The sequence below is a fragment of the Myodes glareolus genome, chromosome 4, assembly GCF_982192425.1.
Source record: "Myodes glareolus chromosome 4, mMyoGla1.1, whole genome shotgun sequence".
NCBI lineage: Eukaryota > Metazoa > Chordata > Mammalia > Rodentia > Cricetidae > Myodes > Myodes glareolus.
Window position 1 is genome coordinate 14,537,963 of NC_142029.1, and position 25,739 is coordinate 14,563,701.

The window sequence follows — 25,739 nt, forward strand, 5'->3', positions numbered from 1 at the left end:
CAGATCCCCACTGTGCACTCCCTGCTGGTTTGGGCAAGAGTTTTCTTGTGTACTCTGACTTGTGAGACAGCCATTTGCTGAGCCGGTGTAGTAGAATGTCTATGAGGTTCCAGGTAGACTTATCTGACTCTCAGGCATGGGGCGTCAGAGCAGTCTATGGGGTCCCAGGAATGGGGTGTGCAGGCTTTCCTACTCCAGGACAATCTATGGGGTCCCATATTTGGGTTTGCAGCTTTTCTCCCAGAGCAGTATAAACATAGGGCTAGCTTTCTTCTTGAGGAGACTCCAGGTTACAGCATTCTATGGGGGGCTCTGGTAGGCGAGATTCTTTATTATCTCTGGGGGGGGGGTGACTGATCTTCTTATAGATGAAGATGCTAGCAGTAGGTGACGATATTCTTTATCTTGCTATGACCTTCCCTGTTCTGAGTTTGCAAGGTTTCATTTTTTTCTACGGTTGAATCCCAGTGCTCAGTAGTCATGTATCAAAGTACACAGCTGTGTGTCTGTGCCCCCACCCCCATGGAGAAGTGGGTGAACGAATGCTGAATGCTTCTAAGAGAACATACTGCTTATCCTCTGCTCTCAAACACTTTTCTTTTTGTCTTAAAAGGTAAAAGAGTCCATGCTATATAGTGATAGAATGAACATTGTTTGAGAGAAAGTCTCAACGAGTTGTCCTGGCTGCTCTGGAACTATGCCGACCAGGCTGACCTCCAACTAAACAGAGATCTGCCTGCCTCCTGAGTGCTGGGACTAAAGGCATGAGCCAACACACCCAGCAAATGTGTTTTGTTTTTATTTGTTTGTTAGTTAAGTCACTGTTTTGTTTGGCTTGTTAGGTCACAAATGTTTAGAAACATTGTCAATTGTCACAACAAAGTGGAAATGTACTATAATGAACTGGATGATCTTGAGGTCGAAGGTTTTTTAGTTTTTTAAATTATTTTCTTGTTGTTCTCTTTTAGGAGATTGATTAAGACAGAATATCAAAAGGTCCTAGAACTCACTAGGTAGCCTAGCCTGGCCTCAGACTCATAGGAACCCTCTTAGTTCTGCCCCTAAGTGCTAGGATACAATGATGGATTAGGTTACCTGGCAGAGAGCTAAGTGTGGAACTTGACTTCAGCCTCTTGAGACTTAGAGTCCTGTGCTACATGGTACTAAACACTTTGATGGGTTACCTTTCAAAAGAATCAAAGTGGGAGTCGCATTTTAGTGAAAGATTAACTCAAAGAGGAGATTGCGTTTAGGGGAAGAAAGGGGTTACTAATAGTTCCCATGCAAATGGAGTTAGGGCTTAGAAATGGTCATATTGATTATTGTCTATATTTTTTTTCAAATATTTATTTATTTATTATGTATACAATATTCTGTCTGTATATGTGCCTGCAGGCCAGAAGAGGGTACCAGACCCTGTTACAGATGGTTGTGAGCCACCATGTGGTTGCTGGGAATTGAATTCAGGACCTTTGGAAGAGCAGGCAATGCTCTTAACCTCTGAGCCATCTGTCCAGCCCTATTGTCTATATTTTTATTAAATTCCCTTAATATTTATGCTTTTGGCTTTTTGGGTGGTGGTGGTGGGTGTTTGTGTGGTGTGTGTGTGTGTGTGTGTGTGTGTGTGCGTATGTGTGTATGATGTTTCTAAGCTAAAGAAAAGCCTGAAAGAGAAGCTGATTTTTATTTTCGATGTATAAGAGCTGGTGATACAATAACAAATTTTGTGATGATTAAGTCATTGTGAACAGGTTTTGTGTGTTATAAAACAATTTTAAGTGGAGTATGTTGGTGCATGCTTTTAATCCTAGCATTAGGGAGAGGCAGTTGGATGAGGTCAGCCTGGTCTACAGAGTAAGTTCCAAGACACTAGGACTACACAGAGAATCCAAGTCTTGAAAACCCAACAAACCAAAGTTAATACTGCCAGAAGTGGTGGCCAAGGCCTTTAACCTCAGCATTCAGGAGGCAGAGGCAGGTGGAAATGAAGACACAGTGCGATCAGTAATGAAAAGTCCCCAGACTATCTTACAAAAGATACAGCTTTAATAAAACAGAAGGAAAAACTAACACCAGAATTCCAACCGTCTGGAACGCTGAATCCAGGCCAGAGCAAGGGGTGGGGGTGGGGGGGCGGCGGTGCACCCTCCAGGTTTATAGGTAAACTTTTGCCTTAGGGCAACACGCCTCACAGACAGAATATGATTGGCTGAACTCCCCTATCATGGAAATCTGAGCTTGAGTTCAGCCTGGTCTACATATAATGAGTTCCAGGACAACTAGGACTGTAGAGAGACCATCTCAAAAACATAAATAAAATAAATTAAAAAAAAACCAACCAAACACTAGCCCCACGAGACATGGCAATAAGAAGGCAATGCATGCTACACTGTTAGTAAAAGGCTAAACTGGTATAGGGTGACTGTTCTTCATACATGTTTGTGAGAGTCAGTTCTCTCCTTCTGCCATGCGGTTCCTGGGGATTGCATTCGTATCATCTGGTTTGCGGGCAAGTGCCTGCTGAGGCAAATCACCAGCCATGTTTTTCTTTACAGTCTGTGGAGTGAATGCTTACCTCTGGGCATAGAATATATGTCCTGTTTTCATGTCCACTCCCACCCCATAAGTAATCTAGATGGTTATAGTTTTCTTTTTTGTTGTATCTTTTTTCTTTTTTGAGATATCCTTGTAGTGTAGCCCCAACTGGCCTGTAACTCGATAATGTAAACCAAACCGGCCTCAAACTTACAGTATTCCTCCTGCCTCTGCCTCTCTGGGCTGGGGTGACAGGCGTGTGCCACCATGCCTAGCTAGAGATACTTAGAATTTTTATGTCCTTTGCGTGTAAGAAGTGGTTCCAGTCTGGAAAAGGCTTCCAATTAAAGTTGGTGGGTGAAAGCAGTGGAAATAGCTCCTCAGACACACGACTGCCCTTGTTCCGCAGGGTGTTATGACCTGGGAAAGCCCAGCACAGTCTGCCCAGATTGAAAGTGGCTACGCTCTCTGAGATACACTTTGCAATCACCATAAATATGGAAGCAGCCATCAAGGTGTGGAACTGTCATGACAGGGATGCTCTGGCGACTAATGCCATGTCTGCCTCCTGTGGGTCGCTGGAAGCTGTTCTTACAAAGGATGGCCCATTTGTCTTGGTAAGCAACCCCCAAATCTAGAGTAGGCATACAGAACAAAACACTGGCCAGTTTGAGGTCCCATCACTGTCAAATCTGTTTGTCCTCTCGGAGTTGTCTCTGCAAACCTGAGAGTCAGTCACAGCACACGGATAAAAGACGGCTGAGCTAACCTCATGTACCATTCCTAAGTCATCTTGCTTTTCTTTGTTTTGTTTTGGTTTGGTTTTTCAAGACAAGGTCTCTTTGTGTAGCCTGGCTGTTCTAGAACTTGCTTTGTAGACCAGGCTGGCCTGGAACTCAGAGATCCTCCTGCCTCTCTCTGTCTCTCAAGTATTGGGATTAAAGACGTGTGCCACCCTCACTGTGCCCCTAAGCCGCGTTTTTAAAAATTTAAAACAATTTTCTGGAGGCCTGGGGCGAGATGGCTCAGTGAGTAGGAGTGTTTGCTGTGCAAGCGTGAAGACCTGAGTTCAAATCCCTGGCAATCACATAAAAAGTGGGTAATAAAAAGTACCTAAGTGTGCCGGCGGCCCCAGTGCTGTTGGGGTTGGAAACAGAAGAGTGACTGGGGCTTGCTGGCTGCCAGTCTGCCTTGCTCCAGGTTCAGTAAGAGACTACCTCAAGGGAATAAGGTGGAGACCGAGAGAGCAGGATGCCTGATCTGTATGCACAGGTGTGCACATCTCCATACACATGCACAAATATACATACAACACACAATTTTTCTAAATGATTTTACATTTTTGTGGTGTGGGGCAATGGTCTGTAGTCTGTCAATTATATTTTAAATAAACTGCTGATTGGCCAGTAGCCAGGCAGGAAGTATAGGCGGGACAACCAGACAGGAAGTAGAGGTGGGTCAATGAGAACAGGAGAATTCTGGGAAGAAGAAAGTCCATTCCTCAGCAGTCCTGACCCAGCCACAGAGCAAACAAGCTATGACTGTCTCGCTGAAAAAGGTACTGAGCCATGTGGCTAACATAGACAAGAATAATGGGCTAATATAAGTTAAAAGAGTTAATAAGAAGCCTGAGCTAATGTGTCAATCAGTTTATAACTAATGTAGACCTCTGTGTGATTTCTTTGGGACTTAACAATTGCGGGAACTGGGCAGGAACCAGGCAGGACAGAAAACCTCAGACAACATTTTTGCTTCTTTCAAATGTTTATTATTATTTTTAATGTTTTATTTATTCTTGTTTTATGTGTACTGGGTGTTTTCCTTGCATGTACATCTGCATGAGAGTATCAGATTCCCTGGCACTGGAGTTACAGACAGTTGTGGACTGTTGTGTGGGTGCTGGGAATTGAACCCAGGTCTTCTGCAAGAGCAGCCAGTGCCCTTAACCACTGAGCCATCTCTCCAGCACTCAAATATTTACGAATGTGGAGTCCATAATTTGGAAAGAAATAGTGGAGAGAAAACTGTGAATTTTATCAGATAATAAGGAAAAAGTATAATGTTGACACCCCAGTGAGTCCTTGGGGAAGAGTGGTTTAGGACTTAGAAAATCTCCCTCCTCATATATGTGTGTGTATTTGAGTCAAAGTCTTATGATGTAGTCCTGGCTGGCCTGAAACTCACTGTGTAGACCATGCTATCTTCAAACTCAGAGATTAGCCTGCCTTTATCTCCTGAGTGCTGGGGTTAAAGACATATGCTACCATGCCCTGAAAAAGTCATATTGTTTTGTTTTTTGATTGTTTTTTGAGAAGGGTTTCTCTGTGTAGTCCTGGCTGTCCTGAAGCTCACTACTCACTATGTAGACCAGGTTGGCCTCGAACCTAGAGATCCACCTGCCTCTGCCAAGTATTGTGATTAAAGGTGTGAAACACCGCCCTGTAAAAGTCTCTTTTTTAAAAAAAATTGTGTAGTCAGGCAGTGGTAGCACATGTCTTTAATGCCAGCACTTGGGAAGCAAAGGCAGGCTGAACTCTGAGTTTGAGGCCAGCCTGGTCTACAGAGCAAGTCTCAGGACAGCTATGACTGTTTCACAGAGAAACCTTGTTTTGAAAAACGAACAAAAAAAATTCATCCTGGAGCGGGGCTGGAGAAATGGCTCAGCGGTTAAGAAGCATTGCCTGCTCTTCCAAAGGTCCTGAGTTCAATTCCCAGCAACCACATGGTGGCTCACAACCATCTGTAATGAGGTCTGGTGCCCTCTTCTGGCCTTCAGGCATACAGGCAGACAGAATATTGTATACATAATAAATAAATAAATATTTAAAAAAATCATCCTGGGCCTGGTGGTGCACTATGTTTAGTGCCCTTGGAGGTCAGAATAAGAAGTCATTGGAGCCCCTAGGACTGGAGTTAGCAGTTGTGAGCTCCTGTGTGGGTGCTGCTCTCAAAAACCGCTGAGCCACCTCTCCAGTCCCAGAAGCTCTCATTTTTTTATTTCTTAAAATTTTCTTTTTTGGCTGTAGATATATATTTTTTTTAATTTATTATGCCTACAGTGTTTTGCCTGCATGCACGTCTGCATGCCAGAAGAGGGCACCAGATCTCATTACAGATGGTTGTGAGCCACCGTGTGGGTGCTAGGAATTGAACTCAGGTCCTCTGGAAGAACTGCCAGTTCTCTTAACCTCTGAGTCACCTCTCCAGCCCCCATGTCTCATTTTTTAAAAAATCTATTTTTTGTTTTGTTTTTCGAGACAGTGTTTTTCTGTGTAGCTTTGGAGCCAGTCCTGGAACTTGCACTGTAGATCAGGCTGGCCTCAGAGATCCACCTGCCCTTGCTTCCCGAGTGCTGGGATTAAAGGCACGTGCCACCATGGCCCCGATTAAAGGTCTATTTTTAATAATGTGACTGTGTGTAGGTCTGTGCATGTGAGTACAGGTGCCCACAAAGTCAAGAAGAGAGAGATTCAGACCCCTTGGAGCAGGCAAGGGTGAGCCACCCGAGGCAGGCACAGTACGCCTGAGCTGTCCCCCTGGGCTCGTAGGAAGTCTTACTTGGTGGGATTGTCTGAGCCACTCTGGGGGGCAGGCTGGTGCGTCTCAGAGTTGCCAGTGCTGCTTCCTTCATGTTTCAGGTTTTCCTACTGATTGACTGCTGGTGCTTTGATTTCAGACAGGTGACACGGATTCCCGAATTACAACTTGTTTCTAGACTTCCTGCATTGAAGGACACTATTGACACTCTCTGTTGCTCTCCTCAGAAGACATGGGTCTTCCTGAATAAGAAACATCCACACATCTCTCCAAAGGTAGGTCCGTTCCAGCACCTTCAACTTCTGGGCGGGAGAGTCAAGGATGGTCCTGCCCTCAGGGAGGACTAGACAGACCGCTCCTCTCTCCTGGACCCTGTTGTCCTCAGTCAGAAGTGATGCTCTGGGAAGCAACACTGCTCAGTCACTACGGCAAATGTCTATTAGTGTCCTTGAAACCTGGCTCAGCCAAAGACAGGTAGAATAAGGGTCCCTGGAGGCCTTTACTTTGCTGGCCCTGAACTCACAGCAATCTTCCTGGACTGTGCTCCTATCCTCCCCAGGAATCCACCTCTAGTGCTGGATTTCAGATATGGGCCACCGAACCTGTTGGGAGGCCCTGCTGGTCAGATGTTGCAGTCAGTCATGACCATGGCCCGGCAGTTCTCTCCGAACTAGGCACAATTTGGAGGACTTGTCCCTTGCTGCCCCTTTCCCTCCCCACCCCCTGAATTCTTCCTGCTATCTTTCTGTAGTCTAACCTTGTTTGGAGAATGTCTCTAAGCACGGTGCCTGACTTATCTCAGGTGTGGCCCTTGACACAGTTCCCTGAAGAAGCTTGAAGCTTTCTGCCTGCTGCCCAAAAGATAAACAGACCTTGTGTTGGACGGAGCCTTAGGATAGGACCCTGCTGCCACATTCGGAGCCTTAGGATAGGAGGGTGCTGTCTAATACAAATTAGGTGATGCCCCAGCCACTGTCCCCTTCCTGTGTATTTTCCTTACTCTGGAATAAAGCTGAATTCTAACACCAAAGCAGTCTCCCGGAAGGTATTTCTGTCTTGCTCACAGCCCAGACAAGGCCTTGCTTGCTGCTTCTGCCCCCGTGGTTGATGGACCGAGGGAAAAGAGGGAACCCACATGTAACCGGTGCTCTTTCTACTCCCTTCCCTCTTAACTCCCTGTTCTCTGGTGCTAGTTCATAGGTACTGGGAGGCAGACGGTCTGCTCAGAGGCCAAGCCCTTCCTCAGGGCCCATGCATATCTATTTGCTTTTTGTACATTGCTGTACTTTCAGAGCCAGCCTGGGTTATGCTCAGACTGTCTCAATGCCTCCTCATTAAAAAAACAAACAAAAAAATCAGTTCTGAACTGGCCCTCTACTTTTATTTGATGAGGAGTTCGTTGTGAAGGTCATTGAATCACCCTGTGACCTAGGTCAGGGACTCCATTCTATTTCTGTCTCAGAACATGGCAGGAGAGGCAGGAAGACAGTTACAATTTCATTAAGCAGAAGCAATGACTGCTGGGCCCTGTCTGCAGTGGCAGATGGAGCCAGCCACACCGGCCGGTTCTCTAAAGCCCCTCCCCGCCAGGTGCGGGCGTGCCAGACCCCCACTGAGCTGCTCTTACCAACTCTGCTGTGCAACCCTCTCTCCGCAGGTGTTTTTGATGAACAGCTTACTGAGGCCAATGGAGTACCCCACCCCCGTGCTTGCTGCTATAACACCTACGTTATGCGACAGCACCTTCTGGACCCCATGGCGGGAAGACAGGATAACGCTGATGTTCCAGAGAGGCCCTCACAGAGCCTTGGGATTTACCACGTATGATATAAAAATGGAAAAAAACAAGAGCAAAATAGATGTTAGAGGTAAACCTCGCCACCTTAAAAATTTCTCAAGCCAGGCATGATGACACATACCTCAAATTGGGAGCCTACAGCTGGAAAGCTTCACAAAAGGGCCATCTCATAAAACAAAGATCAGGCTGGTGAGGGGGCTTAGCATGTGCGCCTTCGTGCATACATGCACATAGATATGCACACGCTAATGATAGCTTAAAACAGTAAAAGGCCAAGAATGGTGGTGTACACCTTTTAATCCCAGCACGCAGGAGGCAGAAACAGGCAAATTCTGTGAGTTTGAGGCAAGTTCAATGCCAGCCTGGCCTACAAAGTGAGTTCCAGACCAGCAAGGGCTGTTACATAAGAAACTGTCTCAAAAAAACAAAAACAAAAATGAAACAAAACCAAAAACCAAACCAAACAAACAAATAAAACAAAACAAAACAACAACAAAACCCCTTTATTATGGGATCGTCAAAATGACTTAGAGAGGTGGTTCTCAATCTGTGGGTCATGACCCCTTTGGCAAACCTCTGTCTCAAAAAATATTTTTTTAAATATTTATTTATTTACTATGTATACAATATTCTGTCTGCAGACCAGAAGAGGGTACCAGACCTCACCACAGATGGTTGTGAGCCACCATGTGGTTGCCGGGAATTGAACTCAGGACCTTTGGAAGAGCAGGCAATGCTCTTAACCACTGAGCCATCTCTCCAGCCCCCTCAAAAAATATTTACATTTTGACTCATAACAGCAAAATTAGTTATGAAGTAGCGATGAAAAATAATTTTATGATTGAGGGTCACTACAACATGAAAAACTGTATTAAAAGTCTCAGCATTAGGAAAGTTGAAAACCACTGTCCTAGACACAGGGACACTCAGCTGCCAAGCCTTATAGCTTAGTCCTTTCACCATATGGGAATTAAACTAAACCCCTCCAGTTGTCCCTGACTGTCACTTGTGTGCCTGTGGCATGAATACCCACACAAACAATCATGTAAAAACAATTTTTAAGTTTAAAACAAACGCTATTTTCTTATCTCTCCCAGAAGTACTCATATGAAGTCATAAATGCATGACTTTGGTTGTTTAATTTTTATTTACTTATTTTTTTTTTTGAGATTGGGTTTCTGTATAATCCTGGCTGTCCTGGAACTTGTTCTGTAGATCAGGCTGACCTTTGAACTTAGTTATCCACTGGACTCTGGGGTTAAAGGCGTGCATCCCTGTGATGATTGGACTCTGGGGTTAAAGGCGTGTATCCCCATGATTGGACTCTGGGGTTAAAGGCGTGTATCCCCGTGATGATGCAAGTCTTTGTAAAGGGAGCAGAAGGCGCCTTAGCTAACCGTGAGCCCAAGCCTCTTTGCTGGCCGCATTCAACTGGTCACTACACTCTACCCTGCTCTCTTGGGCAGCATATTTCCATTTATGTTGACAGAGGTTTCTGTTCTGCCTGGACCCAAAGAAACACACAGAGGTCTATATTAATTATAAACTGGCTGGCCTACTAGCTCAGCCTTATTAACTCTTACATCCTACATTAACCCATAATTTTTGTCTGTGTCAGCCACGTGGCTTGGTACCTTTTATCAGGGGGGCAGTCTCATCTTGCTTCCTCTGTGTCTGGTTTTCTCTGTGACAACAGCAGACCGACTCTTTCCTCTTCCCAGAATTCTTCTATTCTCTTTAGCCGCCTCTTTCTGCCTAGTTGCCCGGCCAATACTTCCTGCCTGGCTACTGGTCAATCAGCACTTTTTTTTATTATTATTATTTTTATTTATTTTATTTTATTTTTTCTAAAATTGCAGCAGCAGCAGGATATTTTGGGTAGCTGACTACTTTCATGGAAGTCTTCAGAAAGAAGTCCCGGGCCGTGTAGTGAGATAGATTGTCTGGAACACAAATAAAAAGCCAATTCCTGCTTTCTTGGTCAAAGCTGTACAGCCAATAGAACTAGAGGGAGCATGTGTCCCTCTCTCAATTAAAAAAAAAAAGCATCAGCATTTTTTTAAAACAATACAATTGACAGGGTACAAGGTCTTTGTCCCACAACACATTTCTATCATGTATTAGGCACTGGGTTCTAAGGTCCTTTCTCAGTACAGGTGTCTTTCCAGTGTTCGGGCTATTATTGATTGTTCACACTGTCGGTGTCATAGCCTGCACTTCCATGGTCAAGGCCATGCATCTATCAGTCCACTGGACTGTCTTCATGGTCTCTACCAGGTTAGAGTCCCATGGAAGTAGGGGTATGATTTAGAAGTTGCCCACGTATTTTGTATTTTATATGGAGCAGTGCATGAAGTTGCAATGATTCAGAAGTTGCCCACGCATTTTGTGTGTTTTGCATGCAGCAGTTCATAAAGTTGCAGCCTTCCGGTTACCATATTACATTGAGAGCCTGGGATGGATGGGAGTCAGCGATAAGAATGCGATTGTGTTTTCAAGCAAGTCCTCTCTGTTTGTCTACAACATGCAAGGCATCCAGCTGCAGAGATTTGAAGGTTGCTTGCAAAGGACCATGAAATTACTAGTGGTATGTCTGAGATGCCTTCTTTCCAGTGTGGTCTGTCTGGGGTGCCTCCTTTCCAGTGTGGTCTGTCTGAGTGCCTCCTTTCCAGTGTGGTCTGTCTGGGATGCCTCCTTTCCAGTGGGGTATGTCTGGGATGCCTCTTTCCAGTGTGGTGTGTCTAGGTGCCTCCTTTCCAGTTGGGTATGTCTGGGACTCCTCCTTTCCTGTGGGCTTTTTTCTTTTTCTTTACAGATTTAAAATTTTTTTTTTTTGGTTTTTTGAGACAGGGTTTTTCTGTAGCTCTGGAGCCTGTCCTGGAACTAGCTGTTGTAGACCAGGCTGGCCTCACAAAGATCCGCCTGCCCTTGCTTCCCAGAGTGCCGGGATTAAAGGCGGGCATCACCACCACCTGTATGAATTTATGATTTTTAACTTATTACTGTTGGGACATGTACATATGCATGCACATGCAGAGGCCAGAGGCCAGTTTTCTGAAGTTAGTACTTTTCTCCTTCCACCCTTCCACAGACTCGAGGGAAGGAACTCAGAGTACCAGGCTCACTAGCAAGTGCCTTTACCTGATGGGCCACCTCACGGGCCCTTCCCCTGTATTTTGATGTGACCTTGACTCCTGTCCACTCACATCCAGATGTCCTTTGAAGGATTCCCTCCACGTCATTTCTACATTTACTGATGGCTCTTTGGATGTGTACATGTGGGAGGAGAGAAGGCTAAACCTCAGGAAGTGTTACCACATGCAAAACGAGACACATGTGGGACCACCAAGGTAAGCTCTGCTTTGCAACTTAAACTCTACCTTAGTAATAATTTAAAAACTTCTGAATAAAAATGCATTTTTAAAGTGCATTTTACTTTCTGTAAAAAGATATGACTAGGCTTATGATCCCAGCATCACATAAAAGCTAGTATTGTGTTGTGTGTGGAGGAGGATCCAGAAGTCCAAGGACATCTTCAGCTATGTAGGAAGTTTGGGGACCAGTCTGCACTAACTGAAAAGTCATCTGAAACCAAAAAGAAGATGAGAATTGGCTAGGCATAATGTATGCCTTGTAACGTAAAATGCTGCAGATCCTTGGAGGCTGCAGCAGGCCGAGGGTTCCAGGCAGCCAGGCAGGGAGCCTCATGGTGGGTGAGAGACCTCCAACAGGCACGCCTTGTAGAGTGAGGTTGGATATTTATTTAGTGGGTTATAGAAGGGAAGGGGAGAAAGAGAGAGAGAGAGAAACAGAGGGAGGAAGGGGAGAAATGGGGAGAGACAGAAGCTGCCTCTTTGAGAGGGAGATGGAAAAGGGAAGAGACTCAAGCAAGATCAGCTTGCTTCAGATGGGGGGAGGGAGTGGGCATAGCCTGTCTCCTAAAGGGACAGAGCAGTTCATTACATACCTTTAATCCTAGCACTTGAGAGACAGAGGCAGATGGGTCTTCTGTCAGTTCCAGGCCAGCCTGGTCTATAGAGAGTTCCAGGACAGCCAGGGCTGTTACACAGAGAAACACCCTGTCTGGGGGCGGGGGTCAGGGAGAATTGCTAATTCTTGTGATTGTGGTACATACAGCTACACGTCAGCAGTTTGACTCCCACAGTAGAAACGAGACTATGCCTTCACAGTTTGTCTTTAATGGTAGAATGGGCCTCTGAGTTCTGCACCCACTTGGGTTGCTTCATTCATGGAATTGGCTTTTTTTTTATCTCCATTTGGCTAACTTTTCCCATGAGTTTTACTTGCCTTCATCCAAATTATTCTCAATGAGCAAGGTGTGCTGGTACGTGCCAATTCCTAGCACTGAGCACACTGAGGCAAGTATTGATTGCAAGTTTCAGGCCATCTTGGACAATTTAGTAAAACACCCCGTTGCCCTACTCCCAGTCTCCAAAAGTAGGGGAAAAGTTCGCTTTGAATTGTTTTTTGTGTTTTGTTTTGTTTTTTTTGAGACAGGGTCTCTCTGTATAGGCCTGGCTGTCCTGGAATTCACTCTGTAGACCAGGCTAGCCTTAAACTCAGAGATCCACCTTTCTCTGTCTCCTGAGTACTGGGATTAAGGTGTAGGCCACCATTGCCCATACCAAGTCTATTTTCAACAAGGTCAACAACACACACATGACAACTTACCACTATAATTTATATTACATGTATGACTTAATGATATTTTCTCCCTATAGATATGGGAACACACACCTATAATTTCACCACTCAGGAAATTAAGGCAGAAGGATTACCTCAAGTTTGAAACCAGCCTGGGCTACATTCAAATTCATTGCTAACCTATATAGTGAAACCTTATTTTAAAAACATTTTTTCCACTCTGTGGGCTTTCTCTTTATTCTCTTTGTTTTGTTTGTTTGTTTTTGTTTTGTTGTTTTTTTTTTCACTTTGCTGTGGATAAGCTTTTCAGTTTGGTCCAATCCCATTTGCCAATTCCTGGTTTGGTCGCCTGTGTTTGGGGTCCTAGCCAAGAACTCTAGCCTAGCCCAGAGTCACAAAACGTTTTCTATAGATTTGCTTTTAGTCGTTTCCAAGTTTTGGGTCTGATCTTACCTCGAGTCTGTTCCGAGATAATTATTGAATTACTGATTAGTGGGTGATACAAGAATGTGGTGTTTAGCTAACTTCTTCAATACCGTATTGGAGAGACTATTGTTTCCCTTAAACCGGTTAACCATGCATGTGTGGGTTCTGTGACTGGGCTCTGATGGACCCGTTTCTATGGCAATGCCATTCTGCTCTGCTCACAGTAGCTTTGCGTGATGCATTTTAAAATCTAGTATTGTGATAACTCTTAGTTTTGTTGTTTTGGTCAAGAAGGCCTTCGCTATTTAAAGTGTGTGTGTGTGTGTGTGTGTGTGTGTGTGTGTGTGTGTTGGTTGTCATTTTGAGACATCTTTTATATCCCAGGCTGGCCTGGAAGTTGCTATGTAGCCAAGGCTAGCCTAAAGCTTTATGTATCCAAAGATTGCTCCCTCAGCCCCAGTCTTTCGATTGTCATCATTTTATTCTCTTTCGGGATTTGGAAAGGGCTTTTCTGTGTCCTTCCGCCTTCTGTTGACGCTGAGAGAGCTACTGTCACTGGAGTCTGTCACTCTGTAGATCCAGGTGTCAGGGCCTCTGATTCACGTTTTTAGTGTTGTTTGTCATCCCCCTCCTCCCCCGTGACAGGGTTTCAGAGTGCTGGGACTAAAGTTGGTGTGTGCCACCACTGCCCAAATTTTGCTCAGGTTTTAGAAATTTGATTTTGATGTATCTACTGTGAATATTTGGAATTTAATGTGTTTGGGTTGATCAGCTTTTGCCTCTGTAGATTTACCAATTTGGGGGAGGTATGTGTCTTTCTTGTGCTGGGGGAGTGAATCTGGGTCTTGCACATGTAAAGTATGGATTCTGCTAATGAACTTTACCCCAAAACTTGAGGGCATTTTGTTGTATTCTTAACATGCCTGGTGGGGGGAGGGGGAAGGGTTGCTATTTATTTATTTATTTATTTATTTTTACTCAACTTAGTGCAGAGGAAGAAATGGATGACAGGCTCCCTGAGTCTGCAGGGCCAGGAGCAGGAGAGGTGTGGACTTGGATTCGCACTCACGGGGAAGGTTTGATGTTTATGAGCTCCAGAGAAAGCGTGGTAGCTATGCCCCTCATTAATAGGAAATGAGCATGATTGACAGGACTGCGATGCACGTCTCCACGTCACCTGATGGCAAGGGACGCGTTGATGCTTCTGCTATGTCCACTTTGAGTAGACCGAGTATAGCTAGGGGAACAGAATTCAATTTTAAATGAATTTATAAATTAAAAATTTTTTTTTGTTTGTCTGTGTCAGAGTCAAAGTCTCACTGTGTAGCCTACACTAACCTCAGACTGTCTCAAACTCATCTGTTTTCCTGCCTCAGCCTCTAAGTTGATGTGATTCAAGGCATGCGACATCACACCGGGCTTCTCTTATTGCTAAGTTCAGATAGCCCTGTCAGAGATCCGAGAACTGTGACGGAGGCCTAGCACAGGAGGCTGGAATTGGCACTCATGCTAGGAAGTCTGCCTTTGCCAATGTGTGCAGCTACACAAAAATAATCTGAGATGGCTCAGCAGGTTAGGCGGTTGCCACCAAGCTGGCAGCCTGAGCTGAGTCTCAGCAGGTAGGGCGGTTGCCACCAAGCTGGCAGCCTGAGCTGAGTCTCCGGATCTTACTTGGAAGGAGAGAGCTGATTCCCACAGGTTATTCTTTAATACACACACTGTAAATAAATAAAAATCTTCTGAAGTATTTTTTATTCCTTTTTGAGACAGGATTTCTGTGTTGCTTTAAAGCTTGTCCTGGAACTAGCTCTTGTAGACCAGGATGGCCTCAAACCCACAGAGATCCGCCTGCCTCTGTTTCCTGAGTGCTGGGATAAAAGGCTTGTGCCACCCGGCACCAGCTGGCGCTGCCCCTCCCACCTGTGCACTGATGTCTTGTTTGTTTGTTTTTCCTCTCTGGCAGCATTATCTCCAAAGCACAGTGTGATAACGTGAGCATAGCTTGAGTAGTGGGAACGGGTTCTGATGCTCCTTTCTGTCGGCATATATTTTGAAAGTCTGCTCCTGAAAACTGAATGGGCTGTGTGTCCTCTTCCTTACTATAATAAACCTCTATTTGCAAGGCCAAACTTGTGATTTTAGTGTTGCTAAGAAGTGATGAGGACAGATGTGGTGCACACACCTTTAAACCCAGCACTCAGGAGGCAGAGGCAGGCGAATCTCTGAGTTTGAGGGTAGCCTGGTCTATAGAGTGACCAGGGCTACATAAGGAGACCCTATCTCCGAAACAAAATCCATGGCTAGATGTATATGCAATTTAGTTGTCAATCTATCATTCATTGATTCTAAGTTGACCAGGTCGTGTGGGCAGCTGTCCGCCTTTCCGTGCCTACCGCTGTAGAAACTGGGCTCAGATGAAGAGCGTTACTTTCCTGGATAAAAAAGCACCTTCTAAGCCAACCAATGGTGGTGCACAACTCTAATTCCAGCACTTGGGAGGCAGAGGCAGATCTCTCAAGTTCAAGGCCAACATCGTCTACAGAGTGAGTTCCAGGAGAGCCAGGGGTACACAGAAAAACCCTGCCTTGAAAAACAAAATAGGTACTTTTCAAATTATTTTTTGAGATTGTAATACAACACTACCATCTCCCCCTTCTTCCTTCAAGCCTTCCCATATACCCTGCTCTCCTTTGAATTCTTAGCCTCCTTTTTTCGCCATTTTTTAAATTAAACCTGCTCATAGTAACACACCTCCTCCAGCAGGGTCACACCTCCTAATCCTTCCAAAATAGTTCCAACTAGGGACCAAGTATTCAAACAATTGAACCGGGGGTGGGGAGAAGATTCTCATTTAAGTTGCAGCACATGCACACCACACACATGCACACTACACACATGCACACCACACACATGCACACATACCCCGCGTAATGCACCCCATGCACATGCACACCACACACACCACACACATCCACATACAAAAAGTTCATTGGGAGGTGAAAGCAAAAGGGTCCTCAGCAGAATGGTGACCAAGGTTAGCATGGGTTATATGACACCCTGTTGCAAAAGAAATAAGACCAAGGAACTGGAGAGCTGGCTTAGCAGTTAAGACCATAACTGCTCTTCCAGATGTCCTGGGTTCAATTCCCAGTACCCACATGGCAGCTCACAACTGAAAATCCAGTTCTTGGGGATCCAATGTTCTCTTCTGGCCTCCAAGGGCCCTACATGCTTCTGGTGCACAGACACGCAGTCAGACTAAACAAGGCCCCTGTGTGTCTATGGAAGGATGGCGCATGTCTGCAGTCCCAGCACCCAGGAGGCTGAGCCTGGTCACAGGGAGTTCAAGGCAGCCTGGACTATGTAACACCTTTAAAGTAAATAATTAAGGCTAGTAAGGATAAATTTTCTGAGTTGAGGAATGAAAATAATACAAAGTGAAAAGAGCAGGCAAAACAATGTCTTCATATCTTCATAGAAGTCTAAGGAATTTCACAATGAAATTCAGGGTTTCTGACAAATTGGAGTCATCATCAGAACTCTGACGCCAGACTCCTGGACAAGCAGTACTCCTGGAGATGAGCTGAGGAGACTCTTGCCATTGGAAACAAGTGATGGTGCTGACTGGCTCAGACAGAACAGAACCAGAAATGACTCTCCAAAGCTCAAACAGGAAGGACACTCATTCTTGGCACTGGGCTTTCTGTTAGTTGAAGTCCCAGCATGATAGAGGCATCACACATTAACCCGAGGATTTCATGAAGATATCATTTGAAGCTGTGTCAGAAGGCTCAGTGAGAGGACTATCCAGGCACGCCCGATGACTTGAGGGTCCACTCCCTGGGCCCACGTGGTGGGAAGAGCTCTAACTCTGGAGCTGGTCTCGCGCTCCACTTGCACGTTCTGGCCTGAGTATGAGCTTTGCTCATCTTCACTACCCACACACAGACTGGCCGAAAAGAATTAGAGAAGCAACAGGAATCAAACCAATTGGAATCTTAGCTTCTGTGTAGCCATCCTGTAGTCGAGCATGCTTATGATGTCCACTTCTGATCCACTAGTCCAGGCCAGTCCAGGTCCTTCCTCAGTCACAGAAGCCCATCAGTCGGCACCTGCCAGTAGTCTCTGATCAAATCCTCGCCTCCTGTGTGTGGTTGATATTCTGCTAACACTGCACTGATGTGTGTGCATCGGGCTGACTGAGGGGGGATTTTGGGACTTTTCCTCGGCTCAGCTCTCCAGAACGTCTGGGGCTTCAAGCTGTAGATTATAGAGAATTAATCCATGCCATCCCTTTATTAAAGCTCTTTGACCAGATAACCATTTAGTGGCATTTAAAATAGCGTAGGAAGGGGCTGAGAGATGGCTCAGCAGCTAAGAGCATTTGCTGACCTTACAGAGGTTTTAGTTCCTAGCCCTGCAGTTCACAGTCTTCTGGGTCACCTGCAACTCTAGTCCTGAGCAATCCAACACTGTTGTAGGAACCCTCTTGTTCGTTCCCGGTTGCTCAGACTCGAAATAACTGCACAGAAACTGTATTAATTAAATCACTGCTTGCCCTATTAGCTTATGCATATTTCTAGCTAGCTCTTGTCTCCTAAATTAACCCAGTTCTATTATTTTATGTTTTACCATGAGATTCGTGGCCTACTGGCAGCTCACATCTTTCCCCTCTGGTGACTCCATCTCCTGCCTCTGCCGCCTTCCTCCCAGTATTCAGTTCAGTCTTCCCCACCTAGCTCCATTCTATCCTATCACAGGTCAAGACAGCTTCTTTATTCATTAACCAATAAAAGCAACACATATACAGAAGGATTTCCCACACCACAACATCCTCTCTTAGCTCCTCTGGTACAAGGCAGGCACATGGTACACATACATACATTCAGAACACATATTTCAATTTCAAAAATTAAGAACCACATACCCATAAAATTGACTTTTAAAAAATGGTCCTTACTTTAAAAAGTATAAGTAAATGATTTAAAGCTATAGATCTAAGTACCCTCGCCTGTGAGTGTGCGCAGGGAGGCCAGAGAGCCGTGTTACTGTTTCCCTCTCTTGATCTACGTCTTTAAAAACAATTATTACATTTATGGGGGGTAACATGCATGTTGCAGTGCACATGTGGAAGTCAGAAGACGGCTTGCAGGAGATGGTTCTCTCCTACCTTTTGGGTTCCAGAGGCTTTTACTTCCTGAGCTTCCTGCTAGCCCCCCCCCACTTTTTTAAAAAATATTTATTTATTTATTATGTATACAATATTCTATGTGTGTGTATGTCTGCAGGCCAGAAGAGGGCACCAGACCTCATTACAGATGGTTGTGAACCACCATGTGGTTGCTGGGAATTGAACTCAGGACCTTTGGAAGAGCGGGCAATGCTCTTAACTGTTGAGCCATCTCTCCAGCCCCCCCCCCTTTTTTTTGAGACAGGCTATCTCATTGAACTTGGAGTTCACCCTTTCCTCTAGGCTGGCTGGCCAGCGAAGCCCTAGAATCCATTTGTGTCGACCTCCACTGCCCACAGCATGGGAGTTAAAGACACACTGCCGGTGATCTGAACTCCTGCTGCACTTCATGTCAGCTCTGTACTCATTGAGCCAGCTCCCCAGCCCCAGACTTGACTAGTGTATTCTGTACGGTGACATTTCACAGGAAAAGCCATTCTTAATCACAGAAACTTTGTGTGAAAGGCACTTTGGGACATCGGACCTGCTCCTACCACACAGAAACATGGACTGGGGTTGTCTTTCCCTATTGGCACCCATTATTTCATGGTAAACGATCTGAAAATCTTAAGTGGAAAGTTCTGGAACTAGGCTGAGGATATGGTAAAGTGCTTGCCTAGCATGCCCAAAACCCTGGATTTGATCCCTATCAGCACACACACACACACACACACAATGTTCATAAGTTTTAAAGTTTTACCCTGTAGGTTGGAGAGATGGCACTTGTGCTCCTGCAGACAGCCTAGGTTCGATTCCCAACAGAGTGGCTCACAACGGTCTATCTTCAGTCCTTAGTTTCAGAGAATCTGATCCAATGCCTTCTCCTGCCCTGTGGGCACTGCATGCATATGGTACACACATGCATGCATGTAGGCAAAACCACACATATGTAAAATAAAAAACCTTTAACCTGCTGGGCATAGTGGCACACATCTTTAATCCTAGCACTCAGGAAGCAGAAGCAGGTGGATCTCTTTGAGTTCAAGGCCAGCCTGGTCTACAGAGCAAGATCCAGGACAGCTAATTCTATGTAGGAAACCTTGTCTCAAAAATAGTAAAACAAAAAATAAATCTTAAAATTATGCTGGGTTGATGTAGTAGAACATGCTTTTAATCCCAGCATCAAGAGGCAGAGGCAGGTGGATGGCTGAGTTCAAGGCCAGCCTGATCCACAGAGTTCCAGGACAGCCAAACAGTACACAGAAAAACCTGTCTCAAAAATAAATAAGAAATGGACTGGAGAGATGACTCACTGGCTGTTCTTCCAGAAGCCCTGAATTCAATTTCCAGCAACCACATGGTGGCTCACAACCATCAGTAAGGCGCCCTCTTCTGGCCTGCAGGCATACATGCAGACAGAACACTGTACACATAATAAATCTTTAAAATAATATAAAAAGTATACTCTATTTACTCTATTGTTTACTTTTCTCATTGATGTGACAAAATATCTGAAAAAGCACCTCAAGGGACAGTTTATCTGGGCTAATGGTCTATGGGGAGACAGTCCATCATAATGGCATCATGGTGGCAAAGTGTGGAGAAGTTGCTCACTGTGTGTCTACAGTGCAGCAGAGCTGAACACCCTCTTGCTCCTTTGTTCCTTTTTAGTCAGCTCATGAGGTTGTGCTGCCTGGATTCAGGGTGGGTCTCCCCCCTCAGTTACACCTCTCTGGAAACAACTTCAGACTTGCCTAGAGGTATCCAGACAGGCTGACCTTGAACATTAACCCACCACCCACATTCTAAGCAGTGCTGAAAACTTGCTTGGTTTCATCCAGGGCCTGAATCATTCTTTTGTCCAACATGTGCCCGCTCTATACACTACCCATTCATTAGTCTCTTAGTGGCTGCCTGCCTGCTGGGGCAAACTGTCACAGTGTATCAGTCAGTGTAAATGAACACAGCCAAGAGCGTGAAGAGCAGCGTCCTCATCAAACAAAGGGGATGTGGGGATTTATTCAGGGCTTCTGTACGCAATCACAAGGGAAGGCACTTAAGGGTCAGGCACATGTTTGAGTATGCTCAGTTTAAAGTCCTAATCCAGGAGAGACAGACTCGGGTCTGTATTTCTGGGTGAGCTCAGCTCAAGGAACACATGTTTAAAGGATATGAAGGTAAACAAAAGATTTCTGCTTTCTTTCCAAAGCGTTTTTTTGCTGAAACAAAAGGACCTTTTAAAGAAAGGCACCTGAAGGTGCCTGCCTTGTTTTGTTGCTAACAGCAGGGACACTGGCGGACTGCCTCCCTTGTATGACTCACAAACCAGCTTCACTTTGCTTGCACCGTCTGGCTAGATTTTCTTTTTATATATAATTTTGTTGATTTTTATTGAGCTCTACATTTTTCTCTGCTCTCCCACCCCCCGCCTCTCTCCTCCCCTTCAACCCTCTCCCATGGTCCCTATCTTCCCTATTTACTGAGCAGATCTTGTCTTTTTCTACTTCCCATGTAGATTAGATCTATGTATGTCTCTCTTAGTGTCCTCATTGTTGTCTAAATTCTCTGGGATTGTGGTTTGTAGGCTGGCTTTCTTTGCTTTATGTTTAAAAACCACTTATGAGTGAGTACATATGATAATTGACTTTCTGGGTCTAGGTTACCTCACTCAAAATAATGTTTTCTAGCTCTATCCATTTGCCTGCAAAATTCAAGATGTCATTTTTTTTTTTTGCTGTGTAGTACTCCATTGTGTAAATGTACCACATTTTCCTTACCCATTCTTCAGTCAAAGGACATTTTAGGTTGTTTCCAGGTTCTGGCTATGACAAACAATGCTGCTATGAACATGGTTGAGCACACGTCCTTGTGGCACAATTGAGCATCCTTTGGATATATACCCAAAAGTGGTATTGCTGGGTCTTGAGGAAGGTTGTTTCCTAATTTTCTGAGAAATCGCCACACTGACATCCAAAGGGGCTGTACCAACTTGCATTCCCACCAGCAATGCAGAAGTGTTCCCTTTTCCCCACAACCTCTCCAGCATAAGTTGTCATCAGTGTTTTTGATCTTGGCCATTCTTACAGATGTAAGATGGAATCTCAGAGTTGTTTTGATTTGCATTTCTCTGATGACTAAGGCTCCTGAGCAGTTCCTTAAGTGTCTTTCAGCCATTTTAGATTCCTCTGTTGAGAGTTCTCTGTTTATGTCTGTACTCCATTTTTTATTGGATTATGTGTTCTTTTGATGACCAATTTCTTGAGTTCTTTGTATATTTTGGAGATCAGACCTCTGTCTGATATGGGTTTGGTGAAGATCTTTTCCCATTCTGTAGGCTGTCGTTTTGTCTTGTTGACCGTGTTCTTTGCTTTACAGATGCTTTTCAGTTTCAGGAGGTCCCATTATTAATTGTTTCTCTCAGTGTCTGTGCTGCTGGGGTTATATTTAGGAAGTGGTTCCCTGTGCCAATGCGTTCAAGTGTACTTTCCACTTTCTCTTCTATAAGGTTCAGTGTGGCTGGCTTTATGTTGAGGTCTTTGATTCATTTGGATTTAAGTTTTGTGCATGGTGATAGATATGGATCTATTTTCATTCTTCCACATGTTGATATCCAGTTATGCCATGCCATGGATTTTATTCCCCCCCCCCGTTTTGATTTGGTTTGAGAATGTTTTGGTAGGGGTGTTGGAGACAGAACTATGTGGCCCAACGTACTGGTGTGTACAAGAACTCTCCTGCCTCAGCCTACTGAATGCCAAGGTTATAGTCAAGAGCTGCCATAACCAGATGTCTTTCATTTTAAAAAAAGCTTTATAAGTATTTTAATTACGTGTATGGGGTGGCATATGCACATGACTGTGGGTGGCCTTGAGCCCAGGGACCTCCCTGAAGCTGTAGTTACCAGTGGTTGAAGCTTTACTGGTGGATGTCGGTACTGGGCAGCGAATTCATGTCCTCTTCCCAGCTGTGCGTGCTCCTAATCCATGAACCATCTCTCCAGCCCCATTAAAAGTTTTTTTATACTTTATTTTTATTTTATATCCATTGGTGTTTTTGCCTTCATGTGTATCTGTGTGAGGGTGCCAGAACCTCTGGAGCTGGAGTTACAGTTGCAAGTTGCTATATGGGCGCTAGGAATTGAACCCTGGTCTTCTGGAAGAGCAGCCAGTGCTCTTAACTGCTGAGCCATCTCTCCACCCCCCCATTAAAATTTAATTACTTTTTTAATTGATTGGGGCAGACCTGGCATGGTGCACGTGTGGAAGTTAGAGGGCAACTTTTGAAAGTTGGTTTCCTCCTCCTACCACGTGGGTCCTAGAAGTTGAACTCAGGTTGTGAGTTGTGGTTGCAAGCACCTTTACTCTCTGAGCAGAACTGTCATGTGTGCCATCTTTCCATCTTTCTTTCCTTCTTTCCTTTCTTTCTTTTTTTTTTAATGACAATATTGTGCAGTGATAGTTAATTTAAGTCTTTTTTTTTTTTTTTACTTTTGTTTTTGTTTTTTTGAGACAAGGTTTCTCTGGGTAGCCCTGGCTGTCCTGAAACTCACTCTGTAGACCAGGCTGACCTCAAACTCACAAAGATCCACCTGCCTCTGTCTCTCTGAGTGCTGGGCTTAAAGGTGTGCGCCACCATTGCCCGGTTGACAGTTAATATAAATTTTCTAATTTTTCTGACTGTTGATTTCCTGTGAATTGGGATATAGATGAGTGCTTCAGCTAGAAATACAGATGCATCTTGTGTCCTTTTAAGCATACTATAACATGCAGGGATTCAACGTGACCTAACTGTAGCCATAGCTACTGTAGTCTGGTCTCCTCCCTTTGTTTCCCATTGGATGATAGCTAATTGGAATACGTGAAGCTTTAGACCCTGCACCTGGTGCCAGCAGTGCCAGGAACCATCCTGCCATCTTTGATATTAGCTTGAGAAAAGCATGCATTAGCTTAAATTGCTTTTGTCCTCACTCCATAAGCTCCCTTCTGCTCGCACAGATTGTGGGGTGCACTGGTCTCCTTGCTACCCACAAACATGCTTCTGCAGGTAAGAAGTCTCCCAACAAATGACAGTCTGAAATCCTGGTTTGTCTGCCTTTTTCCTGGGTCTCATGCATTTGCTGCCTGTTCACACATACCATGGTTCTTTCTCCACGTGATGGCTATGAACCAGTAACTTAATACTGATAGCAACAGCAGGAGAATCAGAAATTAGCCCTACTCAAAGTTATTAGTCTTGCGTTAGACCAGTTGTTCAGAGAATTGAGGACAATGGAAATGACTTCAATATTCAATATTTAAAAACAACGCAAAGTAAGCCGGGTATGGTGGCACACACTTTTAAACCCAGTACTTGGGAGGCAGAGGCAGATCTCTGAGGTCCAGGACAGCCAGGGCTACAGAGAGAACCCCTATCTAACAAAAGATACAAGGCAAAGTGGGTGAAGTGAAATGCCCTTCTGCACTTGTGGGACCTAGAAACGGGACCTGCAGTTAGCTGTTACCTTAGCTTGTCAACTTTATATAATTGAGTCCCTCAATTGAGAAAATGCCTCTGTCATGCTGGCCTGTAGGGAAGACTGTAAGGCATTTTCTTGATTGATGATTGATGTGGGAGGGGCCATCCCACTGTGGGTGCTGCCACTCCCATCCCACTTCTGTCCCCAGGGCAGTATCCTGAGTGAAGTAGGAAAGCAAGCTGAGTAACCTCATGGCACTGGTCTCTGACCTCTGCTTCAGTGCCTGCCTCTAGGTTCCTGCCTTTACTTCCCTGGCGATGGATCTGCAAGCCAAATAAACGTTTTCTTCCCCAGGTTGCTTTTGGTTACAGTGTTTATCACAGTCATAGCAACCTAACTGGGACAGCTTAGCAACTGTCTTACCAGGACTTTCCTGTGGCCATGTGAACTCTGACAAGGACATTCTGAGAGCAGGGTTCTCTGGGTGCTGGCACTCAGCAAATGCTTCTCCTCATCGCAAATGATGAGACTTGGGATCTCTGTGATCTAAGACATCTGCTGACCTTGGGCTGTATCTGCTGGAAAGGCTGTCTGAGTTTTCTTCAGCTGGCTGGGCTCAGGAAGAAAACAGTTGTACTGACAAGGGATTAAAAGACAACCGTTTGATTGAGCTCCCTTGACACTGAAAAAAATCCCACCAAGAGAGTGGTGGTGGCGCACGCCTTTAATCCCAGCACTCAGGAGGCAGAGGCAGGCAGATCTCTGTGAGTTTGAGGACAACTTGGGCTACGAAGCAAGTTACAGAACAGCCAGAGCTGTTATGCAGAGAAACCCTGTCTCGAAAAACAAAAACAAAAATCCTATTGAGAATGCCACTTACTATAAAGCCAGATGCTTGTGTGCATTTGAGGATTTCTTTCCTTTTTAAAAGGGCAGATGGGGCCCTCTGAGATGCCTGATGACCTGTTTTGATCGGACCCACGTGGTGGAAGAGAACTGACTCCTTCTGACCACATGAGCCTGGTGACGAATTCTGCTTAGAGCCTGAAAGAGCCAGCCAGGCAAGGGACAAAGTGGTGCATGACAAAGAATTTTATTGATAAGCTAGCTGTTCACAAAATGACCAGTTAGAGGACAATGCTGTTGGAAACTGGATTATTTTCTTGAAACAGGTAACTGGAGACCGGGCGGCACCTTCTAACGGGTGATGTCGGTGACCAGGTATGCAGACCTGACCTCATTACTGGTCACAGATGTTTTTCAGTCCTGTAGATCTCAAGAACAGTAAATATTTCTGTTCAAATGGTCATTTCTTCGGGTTGTCCTTACTGATTAGTTGTGCAGAGTTCCTGGGATATTACACAGTGGACAGACTAGAGCAGGCAGCTGCCCAGAGGCCTGTTCCGGCCCAGCAAACACATAGTGGTGGCACACGCCTTTAGTCCCAGTCCTTCGGAGGCAGAGGCAGGTGGATATTTGAGTTCAAAGCCAGCCTGGCCTACAGTGTGAGTTCCAGGACAGCTAGGGGTATACACAGAGAAACCCTGTCTTGAAAACAAAACAAAAAACCCACTTCACCTGTGAAAGAAAAGGCCAGGCATACTGAGAGAAAGGAGAAGAAAGAGAGAAGGGGAGGGAGAGAGAAAGAATTAGATTTTAATGTTCTAGTTCAGAGTTACAAACTCAGCTTATGACGGAAACGCCCTAAGGACAGAAGGGCTCCCTGTGTAGTATGTGATGGGGACATTGAATCTCAAGGAGGACCCAGGTCTGTTTCTGCCCTTCCATGTGATCGACGCGGTAACCTTAGGAGGCTCAATGTGGAGCTTAGACCTTCTGCTCCCTCCCCTTCCTCACCTTCCGAGAAACCTGTGTGGAGTGGATCAGCCAGCAGGTCTGGCCTCTTGGCAAGGAGAACCTGGAGAGGACCTGGGTCCTGCCCTTGCAGGGATAGCTTTCCCACAGTGACTTCTCTGCCAGGTGGTTAGGGCATGACTTATGGAAGCAGGGGCTGAGGCTGCGTAGTCTGTTCTCTGTGTGGCCACTGCCAGGTGAAAGCCCAGTTCTTAATGCTCTCAGTCCATGGGGCTTCCTACCAGGGCTCCCTTCCTCCAGGGGCTTCCTACCAGGGCTCCCTTCCTCCAGGGTAGAGC

The 25,739-nt window shown here is 45.2% G+C and overlaps 1 protein-coding gene across 1 annotated transcript in view; it reads left to right on the forward strand.

Annotated features, from left to right (window-relative positions):
• Fbxw12 (F-box and WD repeat domain containing 12) overlaps positions 1-25,739 on the forward strand; it is a 40,990-nt gene that overhangs the window by 11,049 nt on the left and 4,202 nt on the right. Inside the window, 5 exon segments of the mRNA XM_085688605.2 lie at positions 2,935-2,988; positions 2,990-3,152; positions 7,730-7,940; positions 10,276-10,457; positions 11,096-11,220. Of these exon segments, the coding sequence (XP_085544731.2) occupies positions 2,935-2,988; positions 2,990-3,152; positions 7,730-7,940; positions 10,276-10,457; positions 11,096-11,220 (735 nt within the window).